The following is a 21,594-nucleotide window of genomic DNA, read 5'->3' on the forward strand; positions in this document are numbered from 1 at the left end:
CCATGGAAATTAAAGCAGGCATTTAGATAATTCTAAATTATGTTGTATAATGTGAGGTGTGGGTCTTCCCTCCTCCCCACTTTGTAGAGTTTTGCATAGAGTTAGTTTTTATTTCTCTGAGGTGGCAGAATAAATGGGTGGGGTCTGGAGAAAAGGCTCTTGCATGGGATGGGCTTGTTCTAGTAAGTCTCTTGCATTTCTAATTCTCTAATGTATATAATGATGGACTCATCATTTGCGTGTGGGTGCTGAGGTATGATAATTATATATGAACAAAAGCAGGTATGTAGAATGTTGGTCTTTTTAACACTTAATTCAGTATGATGTGTTAGCCTGAAGGGTGAATGGCTACTGTAGCCATCCACCCCGTTTCACGTGTGAGCAGATAGAATGCATTTAGTAAAAAGTTGCACTCTTGTCTGTACTCGAGCTAAGTAAAAGTGAAATCTGAAGAGCTGATGCCTGAAGCACATTCAGTTTTGTAAAGCATTAAATGAAGCTTTTAAGTGGTCAGTGGTGCATGTGCTCCCCTGTAAACAAGGCATTTCACAGCAACCATTGAGGCAATGGGTTGGGGCTGATGATCCCCCTCCCCACAAGAAAGTGATAAGGCAATAACTTAAGCTTTTTCCGGAAACTCATCTGTACCCACCGCGGTCTTTATCAAGAGCTCACTGCAGCCTTCATCAGTCGTAAGGCTGGAGATATTGACTGATGTATAGCGATGAAAGTAGGATAAATGAACACTTGGCTCTGTAGTTGCTCAGAAAGGTCAAAATCTCAGGGAAATTTAAACCTGAATATTCAAAAATGCTAGTCTACAGAGAACCATAATATGCCATTTCTGTGGCTCTTTCTGCTCTTCTTAATGGCTTGATGAAATATTTATCATTTGTTTGTATTCACAGTAATAATAGCAGTTGAGCTGTAATTTCTTCTGTATGCATTTTTGTTATATACATGTAGTAATAGAAACCAGCAATGGATGAAGTCAGCAATTTCTGCTAGTCCCATCCCTTCCCCCTCAACTGTCTCCTGATCACTTTCTGTATCTTATATTCTTGGTTCCTTCACTTCCTTCTCCTCCCCCTCATAACATCTGTTTTCTTGCTCAATCCCCCCATTGTTTTCCTACAGACTCTATTATTTTACTATCTCACAGTACATTATTGAGAGCACATTACAAGATGTGGATTAAAGCTGCTCAGTAATAGGCAGCCTTATGGAACACCATTATAAACAGGAGTTTCTCAGGTCTTTCAAATGAATTTTGATATTTTTATACTGAATGAAATAATCATAATAGCTTTGTTATAATCTGTGCAGTTTTCAACAGTTAAATTAAATTCAGAACCCTCTGGAATGCTTATGTTTGCCTGCTTTGGTGTGTAGATTTCTTTTAAACTGGAATGTGAAATGAAATTGCAGCATTTGGGGGTAGGCAGGGGAATGATGCAAGACATCTTATGAGGTGGTGGGAAAAACTCAGGGCCAGATTCTCTGCTTTGGGTGAGATCTGTTTGCTACAGCAGAATGGGTGGTGTCAGGGAGCTAGTTAGGGCTCCCTGTTTGTCCTTCCGCCTTTCTCCCAGACAGGTTAGAGCAGCCTAGGGGCAGTTCTAACCTTTGCCAACTGGTAGTGATCTCAAGGGGATTATTGATTAGCTGGGGATAGCCAATGCGTGCTGTGCTCTGGCCACTCCCTATTTTACGTCAGTGTCCTAGAGTCTAGGCACTGTGGCAGTGTAGGATGCTACTATTCTGGTTCTACTCCTGCTGAGAACTGCCTCTCATTATAGAGTCTCCTGCAGAGCCAATGCAGTGGTTTCCGACTGCTTCCTGCTGTTTACTGTCTTTTTAAAAAATGTATTAATTTGGCGGTGTGATCTTAGACACTCTTTAGTGCACAGCATGCTAGTGACCTAAATTCAAACACAAGAATCAATAGGCAGCAGGAGAGTAGGCAGCCTACATGGAAAAACCAAGCACTGAGTTGTTGATGTGCACCAGGGAGATCATAACACAAAGTGGCAATGGTACTTCCAACCCACTTATCAGAAGGGAGATAAGAAAGAGATTTTTTAAACTCTGCCCCTTCTAGAGCCTTAATGGAGATGATGATGATGGTGGAGTAGACAGGTTCAGTGTGAGCCGCTATAGTCCTAAACACTCACCATAAGTTCTTATCTACATTTCCTGGAGGTCCTTATCTCCCCAGTTCAGTGTGTGCAGAACCAGTATTCAGCCCTAAGTCCTTCACATGCATGAACACAACATTCACACAAGTTAAGGCAAAAAAAAAAAATAGTGCTTGTTCATGTCCATTCCATATTAGGTATTTTTGCGCTCCACATGCACCAGTGCCAGAAGTTTTTGCCTCGGCAGTATCTGTAAGAGACTGACTCTGGTGCCCTCTAGAGTGGTGCCCGCATGGCGCAATATAAGGAGACTGCTGGCTCTACCCCCCTCCCCTCAGTTCCTTCTTGCTGCCAGTGATGGTGTTGGAATGTCTGCTGCTTCGGCTAGCATTGTGTCATTCTCTGTTCTTGCGAACTGTGAAAACCTGTAATATAGTTGTACATAGTTAGTAGTTTCTTACTTCCCAAATAGTCAATGCAGGACTTGCCCTCCAATGGCCAAGCCCTATTTGTGGAGGAAATGGACAGCAAGTGTTGTATGGCTCCAAGGACTCCCGCACCACCCTGAAAACCCTGGGTTTCTATGTCCCAGCCCCGACGCATAAGCGGTTCAAACCACAGCAGCCTCAGGGCCAGAGGAGCTAGCCTCGGCAGGACCAGCCCCCCAAATGAGCCAAGGGCTACAAGCACCGTCTGAGTCACCCGGCTCCACCCTCTGCCCAGTCGGGCTCGACCCTTATCAAGCAAGGGGCCAAATGGTCGTTCGAGGGGGCGCCCGAGTGTGACCTACCAGACTGTTCCCCGGATCCATCTGTCCCAGTGTTCTCCAACCACCTTTCCCTTTTCCTCTCTACTTCAACCGCTATAACCTCAGACCATTGGGTCCTCAGCACCGTGGAGCAGGGTTATACCCTCCAGTTTCTTTATACCCCCCTTCCCCCTCTTCAGGGACCCCTCTCACAAGAGTCTCCTCGTGCAGGAAGTAAAAAAGTTGCTACAGTTAGGTGTGGTGGAAGAAGTTCCTCTCGAGTACTGGAACAAGGGGTTCTATTCCCAGTACTTTTTAATCCTAAAGGCCACGGGTGGTCTATGGCCCATTCCGGACCTGTGAGACCTCAATAAGTACCTAAAGAGGTTAAAGTTCTGCATGGTTTCCCTGGCTTCTGTTATCCCCTCCTTGGATCCGGGAGACTGGAATGCCGCCCTCTACTTGAAGAACTCATATGTCCACATAGTGATCTTTCAAGGACACAGATGCTTCCCTCCAGTTTATGGTGGGGCCCCACCACTACCAGTTTGCAGTCCTCACGTTTGGCCTGGTGACAGCACCGAGAGTGTTTACCAAGTGCATGTTGATGGTAGCGGCTTACCTCAGATGTCGGGGTATCCAGATCTACCCGTAGCTTGAAGGCTGGCTCGTCAAGGGCAGGTCCAGGTCTAAAGTCCAAAGGCAGTCAAAAAAGCAAACAGGATGTTAGGAATCATTAAAAAGGGGATAGAGAATAAGACGGAGAATATCTTATTGCCCTTATATAAATTGATGTTACGCCCACATCTTGAATACTGTGTGCAGATGCGGTCTCCTCATCTCAAAAAAGATATACTGGCACTAGAAAAGGTTCGGAAAAGGGCAACTAAAATGATTAGGGGTTTGGAACAGGTCCCATATGAGGCGAGATTAAAGAGGCTAGGACTTTTCAGCTTGGAAATGAGGAGACTAAGGGAGGATATGATAGAGGTATATAAAATCATGAGTGATGTGGAGAAAGTGAATATGGAAAAGTTATTTACTTGTTCCCATAATACAAGAACTAGGGGCCACCAAATGAAATTAATGGGCAGCAGGTTTAAAACAAATAAAAACAAGTTCCTTCACACAGCACACAATCAACTGTGGAATTCCTTGCCTAAGGAGGTTGTGAAGGCTAGGACTATAACAGGGTTTAAAAGAGAACTGGATAAATTCACGGAAGTTAAGTCCATTAATGGCTGTTAGCCAGGATGGGTAAGGAATGGTGTCCCTAGCCTCTGTTTGTCAGAGGGTGGAGATGGATGGCAGGAGAGAGATCACTTGATCGTTACCTGTTAGGTTCACTCCCTCTGGGACTCCTGGCATTGGCCACTGTCGGTAGACAGATACTGGGCTAGATGGACCTTTGGTCTAACCCAGTACAGCCGTTCTTATGTTGTTATGTTATGTTATGTAGTGGTGCTTCAAGCCATGTGCCACTCTCTGGGCCTACTGGTAAATAACAAAAAGTCTATTTTAGTGCCCATACAGAGGATAGAGTTCATCGGAGCGGTTCTTGACTCGACCTGTGCCAGGGTGTTCATGCTGCTGGAAAGATTCCTCACGTTGACAGACCTCATCGCGGAAGTCTACATGTTCCCTTTGACTACAGCCAGGGTTTGTCTGCGCTTGCTGGGTCACATAGCAGTGTGCACTTACGTAGTCCACCATGCCAGACCCCACATGTAGCCCCTACAACAACGTCTGGGGATCATCTATTCCTAGTCCTGAGACCCCCTGGAAAAGATTGTTACCATTCCCTAGGTGATATTTACCTTGCTGAGATGGTGGACAATCCGCAGGACAGTCCTAGGTGGTGTTCCGTTCAACAACCCCCCTCACTCCATCTAGTTGGTGTTGGATGCCTCAGACCTCGATTGGGTGCACATCTTGGAGAGCTCCAGACACAGGGATGTGGTCCCCAGAGGAGGCAAAGTTGCACATGAAAGTCAAAGAGCTCCGAGCAGTTTGGCTGGCATGCGGAGTCTTCCTACCCCACCTGTCGGGCAAGGTGGTATGAGACCTGACGGACATCACAGCCTCGATGTTCTACATCAACAGGCAAGGGGAGGTGCATTCATCAGCTCTCTGTCAAGAGGCACTCCATCTATGGAACTTCTGCATTAGCCACAAAATCCACCTGGAAGCTAGTCACCTTCCTGGTGTCAAGAATATGCTGGTGGACCAGTTCAGCAGGGACTTCTCCTCTCACCATGAATGGTCGCTCCATTAAGAGGTAGCCTGCATGATCTTCCAAAGGTGGGGAACTCCCCAAGTGGACCTGTTCTCTACCAGACAGAAAAAGAAATGCCACTGGTTTTGTTCTCGGCAAGGTCTGAGCAAAGGCTCCCTCTCAGATGCTTTCTTCCTGTCATTGTCAGGGAGCCTGATGTACGTGTTCCCTCCGATTCCAGATCAAGAGAGACAAAGCAGACATTGTCGTGATCGCCCTTACGTGGCCTTGTCAGCATTGGTTCAGCACACTCATGAACCTGACGGCAGGCCCTCCCTGGCCCCTGCCCAACTGCCTGGACCTGCTGTCACAAGACCACGGTTGGCTTCTACACACCAACCTCAAGTTCCACCTCTCAGCATGGATGCTGTGTGACTGAACCCAGAGGAACGGACCTATTCGGAAGGAGTCCAGCAGGCCCTCCTGGGGAGTAGGAAGCCCTCAGCTAGACTGATTTTCCTGGCCAAGTGGATGAGGTTTTCCCACTGAGTGACCGAATGTGGCATCTCTCCCTCATGTTCTTCCATACAGGCTGTTCTAGATTACCTGATTCATTTGAGGAACCAGGCACACTCTTCCATAAGAGTGCATCTTGCGGCCATCTCTGCCTTTCACCTGCTGATCCAAGGACAGATGGTGTTTTTCCCATGACATGATGATGAGATGCTTGAGAGATTCTTCTTGCAGGTACGGGCTCCCATCCAGCAGTGGGATCTGAACTTGGTCCTCTTTAGGCTCACCGGCCCGCCCTTTGAGCTGCTGGATTCCTGCTCCTTTTCCCACCTGTTATGGAAGGTTACGTTCGTGGTGGCAGTGACTTTGGCGAGACAGGTCTCTGAGATTAAAGCCTTGACCTCAAATCTGCTGTACACTGTGTTGTACAAAGACACGGTTCAGCTGCAGACCCACCAGGCTTCCTGTCCACCTTCCATATGAACAAGGACATCTTTCTCTCAGTGTTCTGTCCCAAACCACACAAGACCAGTGAATGTCCGAAGGGCCTTGGCTTTTTATTTAGAACATACCAAGCCTTTCCGTAAATCAACTCAGCTTTTCATCGGTACAGCGGACAGGATGAATGGCCTTCTGGTGTCCTCGCAGAGGATTTCCAATTGGATCACCTCGTGCATAAGGATCTGTTATGACCTGGCAGGGGTTCTGCTGCTGACGAATGTCAGAGCCCACTCGACAAGAGCATGGATGGGCGTCTTCGGCTGCCTTTCTGGTGCACATCCCTATCCAGCACATCTGTAGAGCCGCAACGTGGTCCTCTGTTCACACGTTTACCACTTATTATGCCATCACTCAACAGGCCAGAGACGACACTGGTTCAGCAGAGGTGTGTTGCAGTCTACATGTCCATGAACTCCTACCTACCTCTAGCGGTACTGCTTTGGAATCACCTGATATGGAAAGGACACGAGCAAGCACTTGAAGAAAAGACAGTTACCTTTTCCATAACTGGTGTTCTTTGAGATGTGTTGCTAATGTCCATTTCACAACCCACCCTCCTCCCCACTGTTGGAGTTTCCAGCAAGAAGGAACTGAGGCTGGGGGGAGATGGCAGCGCCCCTTATACTGCGCCATGCAAGTACCACTTAAAAGGGCACCAGAGCCAGTCCCCTACAGATACTGCTGAGGGGAAAAAATTCCAGCACTGGTGCATGTGGTGAGCACACACACCTAATATGGAATGGACATGAGCAACACATCTCGAAGAACACCAGTTACAGAAAAGGTAATCTTTTTTCTAATAAGGAACCAATTGGTGTAAAATACATAAAGTCTTGAAACAGTTTTCTAAATAATTTAGAGCTCATGCTTAAAGTGCAATGATCTCAAGTATGGTCTACTCCTGCACTATATATTTATATTTATTACATGGTTTTAGTAGTAAGATTGTCCTCAATAAGTTAGAAGAATGTCATCCCTTTTCAGAGGTTATTCCTAGATAAATATGTCTCTTGTTATTTGGAACATAAATATTAAAATTGGGTCATTGCTTTATTATGCAACTTGCAACGCTGACTCTGTAGTAATTTATAATAATATTTAGAAATTATTATAATTAAGATAACTTTCCTCAAAGGGGTTAATAGATCATTGAAGTTTTTTAAATATAAAGCATTGATCAGTACATTACAGGAAATAGTTAGTGACTATATTTAGTTTATTCAATTACAGTTGGTTTCAGTGTTTGCTTTGTTATTACATTGCTATTTATTTTGGAATTCATCATCAGTTTCTCCTGTAACTTGACTTGATTTTTACTTTATGTATCCAGATTTTTTTTTTGAGGCTATTGAAAATAAATGAAATTTTATTAAATGCTTCATCTGGATTGAATCTTGGGTTATGCTGGCCACTGGCTTTGATTAACAGAGTATTTATAAGTTTTGTGGTCTGCATGTATAGGGTGAAAAAAGATCTATGTTTTATACCTGGAAGGCAGGGTCTGAGACTCTTAATGACCATGTGAATAGGGAAGGTATAACAGGATTTTTCGGTCAGGAGAAAGGAGTGAGGTAGAGAGGAGAGTGGGCATTGCCTCACAGTAGAATGATAAACAGGGGAGAGGGTAGTTTCTGAACCATTACTCCTGAGGGAATTCTGTGCTACTGTGCATAGGCAGAATTTATGTCCCCCACAGATTTCTTTGCTTCCCACAGAAGAATAACTTTCTCATGGGGAAGCAAGGGGAAGCCACAAGAGTGGTCATGCAACCCTCCCCAGCAGTATGTTTCGGGTGCCCAAGGCAGCCGGCGAAGAGGTGGTGCAGGAGGCGAGACTGAGGAAGACCCGACTCCTTACCCTGCACCGGGCTCAGCTAATAGTTCTGGCTGGACTGGGAAGGATGGGACTTCCTTTTCCTCTACATGGCATGCTGATCTTCACCTCCCAGTACTCGGAACGCCCGTTTGCTGAGCCCCACTCCCCCTGCACTAAGGTGACCAGAGAGCAAGTTTGAAAAATTGGGATGGGGGTGGAGGGTAATAGGAGCCTATATAAGAAAAAGACCCAAAAATTGGGACTGTCCCTGTAAAATGGGGAGATATGGTCACCCTACCCTGCACCTACACCACCCCGACAAGCCACCTGCATCTGGATCTCCACTCCATTGAGCCACATTCTCCCAGCATCTGGACCACACACTGAACCCCTCACATCCAGACCCACCCCCGAGCCCCAACAGCCTTCACCTGGATCCCCTGCAGTGCCTCATTATCATTGCACCCAGAACCCCCCAACAAGCAACTGTGCATCCAGACACCCTCCCCCCCATGCACCTGGATCCCCCACTGAGCCGCCCGCACCCAGATTGCCTCACACAGAACCCACACCTGGATCCCCCCCACTAAGCCCCTTCATACTTGGATCCTGCCTTGCTGAGCCTGTCTGCCCACTCCTAGTGCACCTGGCACAGAGGGGTGGGTGTTTCTGGGGCAGACCCAGTCCTTGCGCTCTGGGTTGGGTGCAGTCTCACCTCTGAGTCTGTGTCTGGGGTTGGGGGGGCTGCACAGTCATCTCCCGCCTCTGTCACAGAGAGTGGCCTGTGCTCCCCAATGCCATGCTGGAGCCTCCACATTTATTTGGCAAATAAAATGTGCAGAATTTTTAATTTTTTGTTACAGAATGCCCTCAGGAGTATGAACAGTATATGGAGAATGAAGTGATATGCTGTTTTGTCTTAATCATAACAAGTAATTGGAGAGGGGGAGGGAAAATTGTATTAAATACCCAACTATGAATCTATGTATTGAATCATATCATACAATTTGTATCGAACAGCGACATGTTTATTTAAAAATTGACTTGACTTCTGATGAACCATTTCATCAAGTGTGCTTTTAAACAATTCATGTTTAGGAGGAGGAACATGACCCCAGGCTTGCACTAAATATGGGAAAACTTCAAATAACTCAAATGCAGTGTCTCTTTTCTTAAATATATTACTGCCTCAGATTTGTTTCCCCAATACTACGACTTCATGAGTTCAGATCACAGGGTCATATTTTTGGCACCAAAACCTATTGATTAGCTAGAAGGGAGTAGTAAAGTGAAGATAAGAAGTTATTTCAGCCAATTGCATTATGTTTGACAATCCACAAATGTGGTTTGTGTGTACATTCTTCTTGCTATGTACAAACAAAAGTGAAATAATTTAAATCGTATCTTTACTGCTTTTTAATATTCCTATTCTATTTCTTTAAAAAAAAATAAGTTCCATGTTTGTCACAAAGGTCACAGAGGTCTCAGAATCCATAACTTTCTGTGACCTCCGTATCTTCTGCAGTGGCCCATGCAGCTGGCCCAGGAGCAGCCTGAGGAGCTTGGGCAGCCCTTGGGCCAGCCACACCAGCTGCTGCTGGGGCAATTTTGGACCCACCCCCCAGCAACAGGAGTTTGGGTGTGTGGGGCATTCAGGGCTGGGTGTTGGGGTGTGGACGGGGCTTATCTCGGGGAGAGCTCCCCCGGAAGGGCGACAGGAATTCCCTTCCCTCAGCTACTAGCTCCACATGCGCCTCCACATGTAGGCACTACCCCTGCAGCTCCCATTGGCTGCCATTCCCAGCCAATGGGAACTGCAGAACCAGGGCTTGGGGCGGAGTGGAGGCAGCATGTGGGGCTAGGAGCTGGAGGTCCCCGCTTCCCAGGAGCCAGGTAGGGAATGTGCCCCAGTCTCGCCAACCCCCCAGCCCGAGCACTCACAGCACCTCCCTGGGCTGCGTCCCCTTTCCCCCCGAGCACCTGCGGCACCGCACAGAGCCTCCCTCCCTCCTCAAGTTTTAGTCAGGGGTATATAGTAAAAGTCATGGACAGGTCATGGGCCATGAATTTTCTGGAGCTACACTGATTTCTACCAGCTGACAATCTCACCTGATATTAGTGAAGACACTCAAGACATGGGTTGATACCATTTTAAACAGGAGTGATTCCATTAACTTCAGGACTTGCTTCTGACTTACACTGGTGTAACTAATATGAAAATTAGGCCCCTTGAGCATAAGTCTTAGTGAATTATATATAATTTATGCTCTTTATAAATAATGCTCTTGATAATTTTATGCTATTGAGAGTTAATTTTTCATTGGTTTTTGTAGTTGTAACTTAATTTTGATTGTTGCTAATCCATTAATATTTGTAAACTAGAAAATTCCAAAATAGTAGTTTGTTACTGAAGCTGTTGAGTGAATATTTGAGTAGTGAGATAATATTATCTATGTTCTCAATTGTACAAAAAAAGGTGTAGAATTAGAGGGAGGAAATTTTAGGATTTTTTTCTGTTCAGAGACCGTATTTTTAAAAAAAGGTGGTTTATAGTAGTGAGAAAAGGTGGTGAAGTAATATCTTTTATTGGACCAATTTCTGTTGGTGAAAGAGGCAAGCTTTCCAGCTTACACTGAGTAGTTCTTCCAAGTTTTGACCTGAAGAAGAATTATGTGCAAGATGGAAAACTTGCCTCTCTTACTGACAGAAGTTGGTCCAATAAAAGATATTGCTTTACCTGCCTTGTCTCTCTAATATCCTGGAGTCAACACAACTACAACAAGACTGCAAACCACAGTGCTTTATAATAGTGGCAGTAGTAGCATCAGATGAAGGATAGGTCATTACATGCTGATATGACAGATGGGCGATGCAAAACAACAAGAGATTAACCTTATTTTACAATTTATTTTTAAAGTAAACAAAAATGAATGGCTTAATGAATTGAACTCTGAGCCATGATCAGCCCTTTTAAAATGACCCCCAACAATTCTTTTTCCTCTCTCCTGCTCCTCTGTTTGTTTTTATATTGTTAAAATAGTAAGACTGTTAAAGGACACATTTTATGTACCTGCGCGAAAGAAGTGTATACAGAAGTATATGGTGTCCTTCTAAATGAATACCTGATAAGATAATAGATAAAATATTTGAGGACAGATTTCCAAAGTGTGATGTCAGTTTGCGTGTTCTTAATGACTTGCTCTCACAATTTTTGCATCATATCACTTGTTGCATACAGTGTAAGAATTTACATATGCACCCTGCACACAAGTTGAACACATTGAACATTACTGTTTTATTCACCATTTGTGTGCACGAGAGAGTGCACAAAAATTGCACACACAGAGCTACGCATGTGCAAACAGCCCCTTTGAAAATTTGGTCTTCAGTGTATAGAAGATGTCAACTAATAGACAAATGACTTATCAGATTATATTTTCAAATACCTTATTGAACATTTTCATTTAAAACAATGGAACCCTAGTAAACGGTCTGGAAAAAAAAAAAAGCTGTTAAAATGGAAAAAACAGAGATAACCAAACTTATTGTGCTAGCAAGCATCATTAGTTTAATCTAGGAATTGATAGTGGACTCATATACAAAATTAATAAGCAGCTTTATGTTCTGTGGAATTGCTTGTAATTGGAAAGTAACTATGGTTACCAGGTTAAAGAAATTACAACTTGATGAACAGAAATAGATGGCAAGAGCCTAATTTTTTTTTAAATAGCTTAAAATCAAAGTTGTAGATCTATAAGGCAGTGATGGCTAATAAGGTTCAAATATTGAAGATAATGTTGGATTTATTCATTGTGCCACTTGTGCTGATGTAGAATGTGTTCTTTCAAATCCTTGTTTGGTGTAGAATGGTTGTGGTGGTGTTTATCTGCGTTTTGTTCCTCTGTGGTATGAGGCCCTGTGCTGACAATATGTTCTTTTAATGTGAAATATTTTCTTGCTAATATTTTCCTGTTGATTTATTACTGAATGAATGAAAATAAGCTCACACTCACACTTTTCATACTGAGGCCTGTTGTTGTTTGTTTCCATTTTAACCCCTCCCCCCCAAAGTTTAGAGATCATGGGATAAAGTAATAACGTTTGGGGTTTTTTGTTTGTTTTTTTTTAATATTCAGGCATATTGAGGGGAATGATGAAAGTATAATTGACTCATATCCATGTGGGGCTGAATAAAATATAGGGCCAAATTCTGCTTACTCATTCAAGTAAAGCCTCATTGAAGGCAGTGGGATTGTGGGGAGCGCACTTACAAAGGTCATACTGATGTTAGAGAGAGTGCAGGTTTCAGAGAGATTCCTGTAATTTAAAATGTGAAATAGTGCTAGAATCAATAATAGTTCTAGAACCAGAATGAATTTTTATGTGCATCCACTGAACCTGGGTAAGTATAACCCTCTACCCTTTAGCTGAGGTCACTGAGCAGAATTTGGCTCATAGTAACACCTTCATTAAAAGCTAACCATGTCTCATAGCAACAAAGTTGCTAATTTTCATGCAATATCTCTCTATAGCAGTTAAATATTAACACTAAAGATACTGGGTAAAATTTGCAAAAGTGCCTAAGTCCCTTTTTCAAAAGTGACCTGGGAACTAAGGAGCTGGTATCCCATTGACTTTAAGTGAGACTAAGGAGCTCTTAAATGCTTAGAAAAATCAATAGGACTTGGTCTCCTCTGTCATTTACATGCGCTAGAAAATTATATTCATTGGCTTTCACACACACTATTAATTTATTATATCTGATGATTATTATATTAATGTACTTTTGCTACAATATGTTCATTAAATGACAATACAAAGGAAAACTTTATGGATGCATAAACCTCCTTAAAATTCATAAATGTAATTAGTCATAGTCCTCTGCATCAAGAGATGCTTTTCCAAGAAACCAAACAGAGCAGGCCACAAATGAATATGATCCACTGTACACTATTAGATTTTCAGAGCCAGAAGCAATGAGACAAAAACTTTGTGATTGTCTTTCTCCATTTTCAAATGTAATTGAAAAAGAGAAAATAGCAGCAGCTGCAAGAATAACATTGAGTAGGTTTGGTCATCTTGTTTTACAGCATAATCAACCATGACTACAGAATCGGGATCAGACTCTGAATCCAAGGATCAGGACCAAGACCAACAAGAAGCCCCTGCACAGCAAGGGACAGCTGGGGCACAACCTCAAGACCAGCAGCAGCAGCAGCTCAGTGAGGAACATCAGAACGCGATAGACCAGTTCTCTGCTGTGGCAGCACACAGTACGCCTGTGAAAAAAGAGCAGGCAAGTGAACCATTTCTAGGTTTGGTGAACGTGGTTGATTAAATGCTATCTTATTAACTAACGACTAGGAGGTAGCCTGTGGTTTAGTCAAAACAATTTTTTTTTCTGAATTAAAAAGTTCCATTAGTTTGACAGTTATTGCAGCTTTTGCTATATTGATTGACTGGTCCTTAGGGCTTAAAATATTTTATTTCACAGTCAAGCAATATCTTTTGGAATTAATGTCAGATCTCCTACCTGCTGCACTTAATTTCAGAGTCCAATGTTATCCTTAAAGGGAGGGGAAAACCCTTCAGTCTTTCACTGCATCAGATTACACTAATATGTTTTTAGAAACTGAAAGAGTTTATAGGATTTATTTTCACACTGACACCTGCTGAAAACTGATGCTTGTTTTATGTGTGACCCATGTAAAATCTCTGAGGTCTTTTAAACCACTATAGTTCTAAAACAGGGGTTCTCAAACTGGGGGTCAGGACCCCTCGGGGTTGCAAGGTTATTACATGGGAGGTCGCAGGCTGTCAACCTCCACCCAAAACCCTGCTTTGCCTCCAGGATTTATAATGGTGTTAAATTAAAAATTCTTTTTTATATATTTATAAGGGGGAGTCACACTCAGGGGCTTGCTATGCGAAAGGGGTCACCAGTACAAAAGTTTGAGAACCACTATTCTAAAACAATTGCACTGTAATTACTTTTAAGCTATACTGTTTTAGCTATGAAGAGTTAAGTGGCTATTCTTTTTTGTTCATCTATACATTCATTATAGTTGTGAAAAATTATCACATCAAAATTTTATCTCACTCTTACTAGTCAATAGGTCAGGAGTGCTAACAATTAGCTTTGGCAGATAAGAGACCCTCCATTAGCTTCAGGTGTCTGGAAAACACAGCTCTTAGTGTCCTAGGGTTAATGACCCTTGTCTAATGTCATTCATCTTTGAAGTATGGAATAGAAATCAGTTTAAACCTTTTAATACTATTAAACCTTTTAACAAGTTCGGGGCATTGCCTTTGAAGTGAAGACACGTTATTTTAACTGGACAGATTATTTATAAGTTCGAACATACATTTAAAGCATTCCTAGTGACCTATGACTGCTTCTGTGCAGGTTGTGTATTGTGGATTTGAAGATTTCACACTTAGATTTGACGATTTCTCAGTTTGTGCCCCCAGTGTTACATCCAAATTTACTTTTGAGAGCAAAATTGCAGGCACAAGTAATTTCTGGTGCAAATGATAGCATTTTGATGTCTGCCAGTTGGCCCGGTGTATTTGCATAGTTGAACACCCAAATTCTGTCATTTGTGCCAGCAAATGATTGTGGTGCAAAATTTGATTGTGGTTATAAATCTGTCGCCTTATGTCAGAGTTACTACTCACGCTCACTATTTGCTATTCATTTTCTTCTTCAAACTTATGCACCAGTTTTTGCCATCTGGGTCTCAACTTCCCCTATGAGACTGGCGGGATAACATGTTCTCACTAATTACTTAATTCTCTGGGTAGTTGAAGGCTCTTAAAGAGCTGGATTTCTCAGTAGATTCGTAAAGGAATATGGAACCTTTTGCCTCTAGGTCTCCAGTTTGACTTCAGAAGTCATTGCTATGAGATGGCTTTATAAACTATTTGAAATAATGCCTGTAGACTATTTCTGAATGGGCAAGTCACAGAAAATACGATTAAAATTGTCATTAATCAGCGCTATTGTTGGGAGTTTCAGCAAAAACTGGTTGGGCAATGGGCTTTATTTTCTTCTCATTCCTCTGTCTCAGAAGTGAGAGAGACAGTCAGAATGAGGAAGTTTGTACTTTCGTTATTACCAGTTCTGTGAGAGAATCCCTGGGACAAGATATATTTCATTGCCCAATTACAATGGTTTTCCTTACTGTCATTACATACACAAGAACAGTTGTTTCATTTCCTTTTTGTTTTTTGAAGGAAGAAAAGTACTGTGTATTTTTTACATTGATTCTGAGCCCCTCCCCCCCGGAATCTACTCCCAAAATGAACACACTTTCCATCCAGTACAATAATTTAATCCTCCCATCTTTCTGCCATACCCCCAGGTGATGTAGTGAGAAGAAAGTCCACATGCTGGGCTCTAAACACTGAGCAGCTACCTAAATCTAAGACGTGCAGCTATTCAGCAGATTTATTAGTATTTCATGCCTGATGCAGAGGCTGGAGAGCATCAAAGACCACTGTTGCTAGATTCTGTGACTCTGAAGTGTCTCTATCAAAAGGGATTCCAGTTTCAGAGGGGTTGAAAGCGTGTTGCATCAGAGCAACATCTGTTCATGGATGGAAAAGTCATAGATCTAGTGTGTCAAGTTTTATATTTATATATATATATATTTATATATATATTTACACACACACCTTGGCCTTGACAAAGGCTGAGATGTGTGTGTGTGTGTATATATATATATACACATAGCTTCCCTATTTTTTTTAGAGCACTGAAACGTGAACTGGCACTCCTCTCCAAATGCAGCTTTCTGCAGGAAAAATTTCCATTATGTAGTGTTTCTAAAAATACCCAGGTGCAATCAGTTGCAATAAAATTTGTGTTCCTTATTTACTGGGATTGAACCTGAATTATGAGTTGTAAAAAAGTAGGGGTGGAACAGAAGAAATTATTCTGGTTTTACTTGGCCCTTTATCAAGGGCTTTTTCTCAGACATAACAAGAAATAACCACAAAAAGAACAGGAGTACTTGTGGCACCTTAGAGACTAACAAATTTATTTCAGCATAAGCTTTCGTGGGCTACAGCTCATTAAAAAATGTTAAGCTTTTTTTCTATCACAGTAATAACAGAGATAATATGAATGTGGTCAGCATACTCATATGACTGTGCTAAAGGAGCTGCAGTAATATACAAGAGTAACATACCTTTCAGGTACCCTGATTTGATTTACATAAGACAAATTGTTAGGCCCTTTATAGTTAATGAACTGCGAAGTGGAAAACCAAGCAAACTGTTCTTTGTATTTGCTTAAAGCCGAGATGACCATACTGTTTTTAAAGCTGTATTAAACCCCAAATCCCAATGATCTACCTTTCTGGTTTTTGACACTTACCCTCCATTATTTTTGAGGGAAGATAATTGCCTAATCCTCTAGACTACTTTGTAAATCTCAACCTGTGGGTCTTGAATTTTTTTGCCATTTTTGCCCAACTCAAGCTAAAAAGATGACATCCTCAAGCTGCACATCTCAAGCTGCCCTGTGGAGTCCCCTGACTTGTACCAAGCCCTGACTCCTTTCCTGTCCTCACAATGTTCTTACCACCCGATGAAGTCCATTTAAATTATCCATTTCTTGTCCAGTTTGTGAATACTGGCCCAAGTCTATCACTTTAGCGGCTCTACCACCCCAGCTATGACAGTTCTCCCACTCTGATGGCCTCTATAGTTAATCCAGGTTTCCATCACATATATCCATAAATCCAGGCACCTTGAAACTTACCAATAAATAGATCTTGTTAGGAAATTTTCCATCAGAATGATTTTTCAATGGACAGTGTAGTTTCCACAAAAATCAACATTTTCTGTGGGAATATCTTGATTTTGCTAATATATTTTTGATATATTTTCATCAGGAAATTTGGTTCAACCCAAATTGGAATACATCATTTGTTGAACTGCCTTGACATTTTTAATTTAGAATCAGTTCAGTAAAACATAAAATTGCATTTTCTTATCAGTGCATTGCTTTATGGGAGTTGTAGTTCAGGCCCTTTCTCTCCCATAATGCAATGAAAATTGCCCTCTGACCAAGCTATGTGTGATGCATAATGGGAGTCGCATGACTGTGGATGCATCATGGGAGATGTAGTCCAACCGGGTCCCTAGGGGAAAATTGGGGCTTTGGGTTTCTGAACTGCAGCTCCCATAAAGCAATGTCCTACAGTGGGAAAATGCAGTTTTATGTTGAAAAGACTCAAAACAAAACGTGTTGTTGGGTAATTTCAACAAACCAAACTAGAACAGATTTTGGGAATGTTGAAAAGATTTTTGTGTTTTAAATTTCTGAATCACTATTTTTTCAGAATTTTCATTCCACAAACATTTTTGCAACTTCAACTTTTGGTCCCAATTTGGGATAAAAACAAATGCTGGAATTTCTTATGGTATGAAAATTCCAAATCCCTTGCAGCTCCACCAGTACAGCATTCTTCCAATGCACCAAAGGGGAGAGAGCCCAATCTTCCAAGGAAAGGAAATATTTTTTCATTCTCAAGGATGTTGCTCAGTCTACCTGGTGCAGGCAGCAGAAACCAAAAGAGGTCCCTGTAAGGCAGCATCAACAAAACATTGAACTAACTCAAGCAGAATCACACCAATATCTTGACTGAGGGACATAAAAAACTTCATAGTTGGCCTCCTCTAGTGCTATAAATGGTTCACATCCATGTAGCTGGACCCTTTAATATACCCAATCCAGTGGCACCACTTAAGGCCAAAAAGTCATGTGATGATGTGATGACTAGCCCTTCACTGCATGCCATTTAGAAGGAGCTTGGGCATGGAGAAGAGGCAGAAGCAGCTCCTACAGGCTCCTTGAGATGGTGGGACTTGGGGAAGGCAGAGCAAGGTGGCCTGGCAAATGAAGAGGAAGCCTCTGTTCTTTGAAGAAAATCTGTTCAGCTGTTTGAGTTAAGCAAGTATGAAAAATATACATGAAAAACTGTCCAAAGTATTTTTGCTGTCTCATCTTAAAAGGGATTTGTTTTAAAAACTTCTAGCTTGGTATGTACGTTGTTTTCAATAAGGAAATTAGAACTGATTTTGAAGCATGTGGTGCACACTGTAGTTTGTGTGCCTTAATGAAATAAGCAGTTCAGATGTTCAGACAGATCCATAAGCATGGCAACTGCATGTTCAAATGACCACAGCAATGTGAATATTGACATGTTTTTATTTGAATTGCCCGCTTATGAGGGCCCCTTCTCAACAGCTGAATGCAACTGTAACACAAATCTTCCAAACCAACTGCAGTTCATGATCTCTCTCCCACACACTCTCCATCTCCTGGTTGTCACAAAAACGTGACTCTCCCTCTGACTTCTCCTTTATTACTCTGCATGACTGTCATAGATCAGTCTCCCAGAGCAGTGGGTCTTTTCTTAGATGCTTCACTTTTCCTTGTCCTCTCCCCTAGTCTTCCACTATTATTTTTAATCTTCTGTGTTGATGACCCTTTCACTGCAGAGAATAGCACTGAACTGCTGACTTCACGGAGACTGGAAAAAAATGTTACTACTTCTTTACACATGTATGTTTTGGGATTTCCAAACTGTGTTGCCTTCTGAACTAATCTATTTAGTGAATCCACCAAGTTCTTGGAGAGTGAAAGACTTCTTAAACAGACCCCAATTGTACCAGACCAATACCCAGAGGATTTCTGGGATTTGACCCTGTCCTCTCTCAGCTTCTGAAGCCAACAAGCTGAAATGAAACCCATGAAAATAAAATGGGGATGTATCAAACTAAACACCAGATACATGCCCACCTCTGAAAGATTCAGAAGTAAAACATTTTAGTACAAAACCCCTAATTTATTCACTGACTGAATCCCCAAACTGGCAGTAAATTGCTTGAACAACGCCCAAATTATATGATCAGAAGACAGCCCTGCTGCTGTTCAGCTTTTCTGTCTGTATCACTAATGCTGTAACTGCAAAAATTATGTTCCAACAACAACCCTGAAGCAACGTCTGCTCTATTAGATGTTGATGGCATCGCAGGCCGTGGCATTGAAATGCTCCAAAAATATAGCATAAATGGGCCGTGAGGAGAATGTGGCACAGGAGAGAATGGATCTATGCATGCAAAATTCAAAATAACCTAGGGAATGCGGTTGCTTCTTAGTGGTTGCTTTTGCCCTAGATAATGGCACCAACAGAATGTCAAGTTTCTTTAAGAGGAGGAAGCTTAATTCACTTTGAAATCATCTCAATGCAGGGACATGTCATCACAGTTTTGGGGCGCTCTCTAATAGTTCCTGGCATGTTTTTGTGCTCTGTGCAAATTATAGAAAATCCTTTGTGGTTCTAACCTTGGACAAATTTCATTTAGTTTCGTTTGGGTCTACTTGATTAGTTCAACAAAATAATACCAGTGCCACCTCTTGTATGCGTATGTAGAGAGACATTAACGTCTGTTGCAGATTTCAGTGAAAGAAATCAACAACCCATAAGGAGGAGGTCTGGGAGTTCTTTCTGACTGAAGATGCCTCTTACTCTTAAAACAGCAATCTCTTCTGCTTTTGTTATCAGTCTTCCCTTTTGAGCAACTTAACTGCCTTCTTAAGGGACGTTCATCCCCCTCCCCCACTCTCCAAAGCTTTCCTTCATCTACCCACCATGGGCACTGTGGACATTAATTACTCTACGAGGCCCTAATCCCATGGCGCACTAAATGCTGTCAACCCTCATTAGCTTCAGGGGGAGTTGAGATTCTTGGCCCTACGTGCCTGAAAGAGAAAGCATTCAACTAATAAGTGGCTAAGCTAAAACAGGAGATCCAGCTGAGATAGCAGGGATTGTTTTCCATTGTCGCCCCCGCTCGCTCCCAGCATGTTTTATTGCTGTTAAGAGGATGTGCTGGATTTGAAAGAGGCTTCTCTATTCCTTGTTCTGTCTTCCTAGGCTGACTCTCCTTCTTGCTTTCTGCTCCAAGATGAGGGCCAGACAGTGACCCTTACTGTGTTCCCACACAGGGGAGCAAGAGGCGTAAGGCACTGACTTACTCCCACGGAGAGACCAGTCTCTGCATATGGACGAGGTGTGAATTAGCAGACAGGGGCGTGGTAATGTAGTACACCAGCCAGTGTATTTAAATGGGCACAGGAGGGGAAATAATGTGAGCCAGATATAGGGCTGGTCCTGTTTAGTTCCTGCCTGGAGGAAGGGGGGAACCCAGGACCAGATTGTGACTATCCTCACAATCTGGTTCCTCGTCTGCTCCTGGGATAGCACTGCTATGCTCTGCCCCTTGCCCTGGGGCTGTAGCAAAACCACAACAGCACTATATTTGCAGGCTGAGGCCGTGGCTACACTGGCGCTTTACAGCGCTGCAACTTTCTCACGCGGGTGTGAAAAAAACACCCCCCTGAGCACTGCAAGATACAGCGCTGTAAAAGCCTCAGTGTAAACAGTGCCGCAGTGCTGGGAGTGCGGCTCCCAGCGCTGCAAGCTAAACCCCATGAGGATGTGAAGTACGTGCAGCGCTGAGAGAGCTCTCTCCCAGCGCTGGCGCTGCGACTACACTCGCATTTCAAAGCGCTGCCACTGCAGCGCTCCCGCGGCAGCACTTTGAAGTTTCAAGCGTAGCCGTACCCTTACATCACTTGGCATGTATCCGGCCCCAAGTGCCCTCTCCCCTTGAAACAGAATAAAGAAGGGAAACTAATGTTTGGGAGACCTTTTTCCAGGAGATTCCCCAGGGAAAGATCCTTGCATTTAGATGGAATATTGTGACACTGTGTGTGCCCTACAGTCTTGTGCACTACCAGTGTGACGCAGGACTGTTTTGGTCTGAAAGCAGATTAAAGCTTTTGGACAGATTTGATCCAGTCTCATGAAGGCTTGTTGCGCTGAAGGAAAACAGACTCAGAGGATTAAATTGTGATGAATTTCAGTGCTGCTGGCTCCTGATTATATTGAATTTGTTCAGAGCCAAATCAGATGTATTTTTTTTCATGGTAGTGAGATGACTAAAAGATTAATATTTTATACTTTAGCTTAGGTATTACTATGCTTTTGTTGTTGAAATTTTGTCTGGAGGCTAGCAGGGGCACAACTGGTTATAGAGGTAACCATTACTGGAATGGAGCTTCAACTGATATAATGCATTGACTATTAAAGGTGGCTATGTGAAGATTAGAGTGGCTCTGACAATCTGTTCCAGGGGAAAGGACCACAATCAATATTGCATCATAACAGCTTTATAGCTGTCTCAGATGCTGACCTAGGGATAAGCCTAAAATAACACTACTGCAGTGGGTTTTCCCAGCCATATATTTATCTTTCAAAGTGGCGGTTACAGAAAGACACACAGTTGTTTTATTGACTAAAGCAGGCTTTCCCAAACAATAAAGTATCAGAGGGGTGCCGTGTTAGTCTGGATCTGTAAAAGCAGCAAAGAATCCTGTGGCACCTTATAGACTAACAGACGTTTTGGAGCATGAGCTTTCGTGGGTGAATACCCACTTCACCCACGAAAGCTCATGCTCCAAAACATCTGTTAGTCTATAAGGTGCCACAGGATTCCAGACAATAAAGATGAAGTTCTTGTTTGTATGCTGCAGCTGGGTAACTGTTAGTGGTGAATAGTCTCTCCATAAGATGAAAGCCAGTTGT

The 21,594-nt window shown here is 42.7% G+C and overlaps 1 protein-coding gene across 1 annotated transcript in view; it reads left to right on the forward strand.

The window, feature by feature from the left end:
• EPB41L3 (erythrocyte membrane protein band 4.1 like 3) overlaps positions 1-21,594 on the forward strand; it is a 146,067-nt gene that overhangs the window by 38,063 nt on the left and 86,410 nt on the right. The window contains exon 2 of the mRNA XM_050942121.1: positions 13,021-13,226. Within this exon, the coding sequence (XP_050798078.1) occupies positions 13,032-13,226 (195 nt within the window). The 5' untranslated portion in view covers positions 13,021-13,031. The remainder of the gene's footprint in view (positions 1-13,020; positions 13,227-21,594) is intronic.

The sequence above is a fragment of the Gopherus flavomarginatus genome, chromosome 2, assembly GCF_025201925.1.
Source record: "Gopherus flavomarginatus isolate rGopFla2 chromosome 2, rGopFla2.mat.asm, whole genome shotgun sequence".
Lineage (NCBI taxonomy): Eukaryota > Metazoa > Chordata > Testudines > Testudinidae > Gopherus > Gopherus flavomarginatus.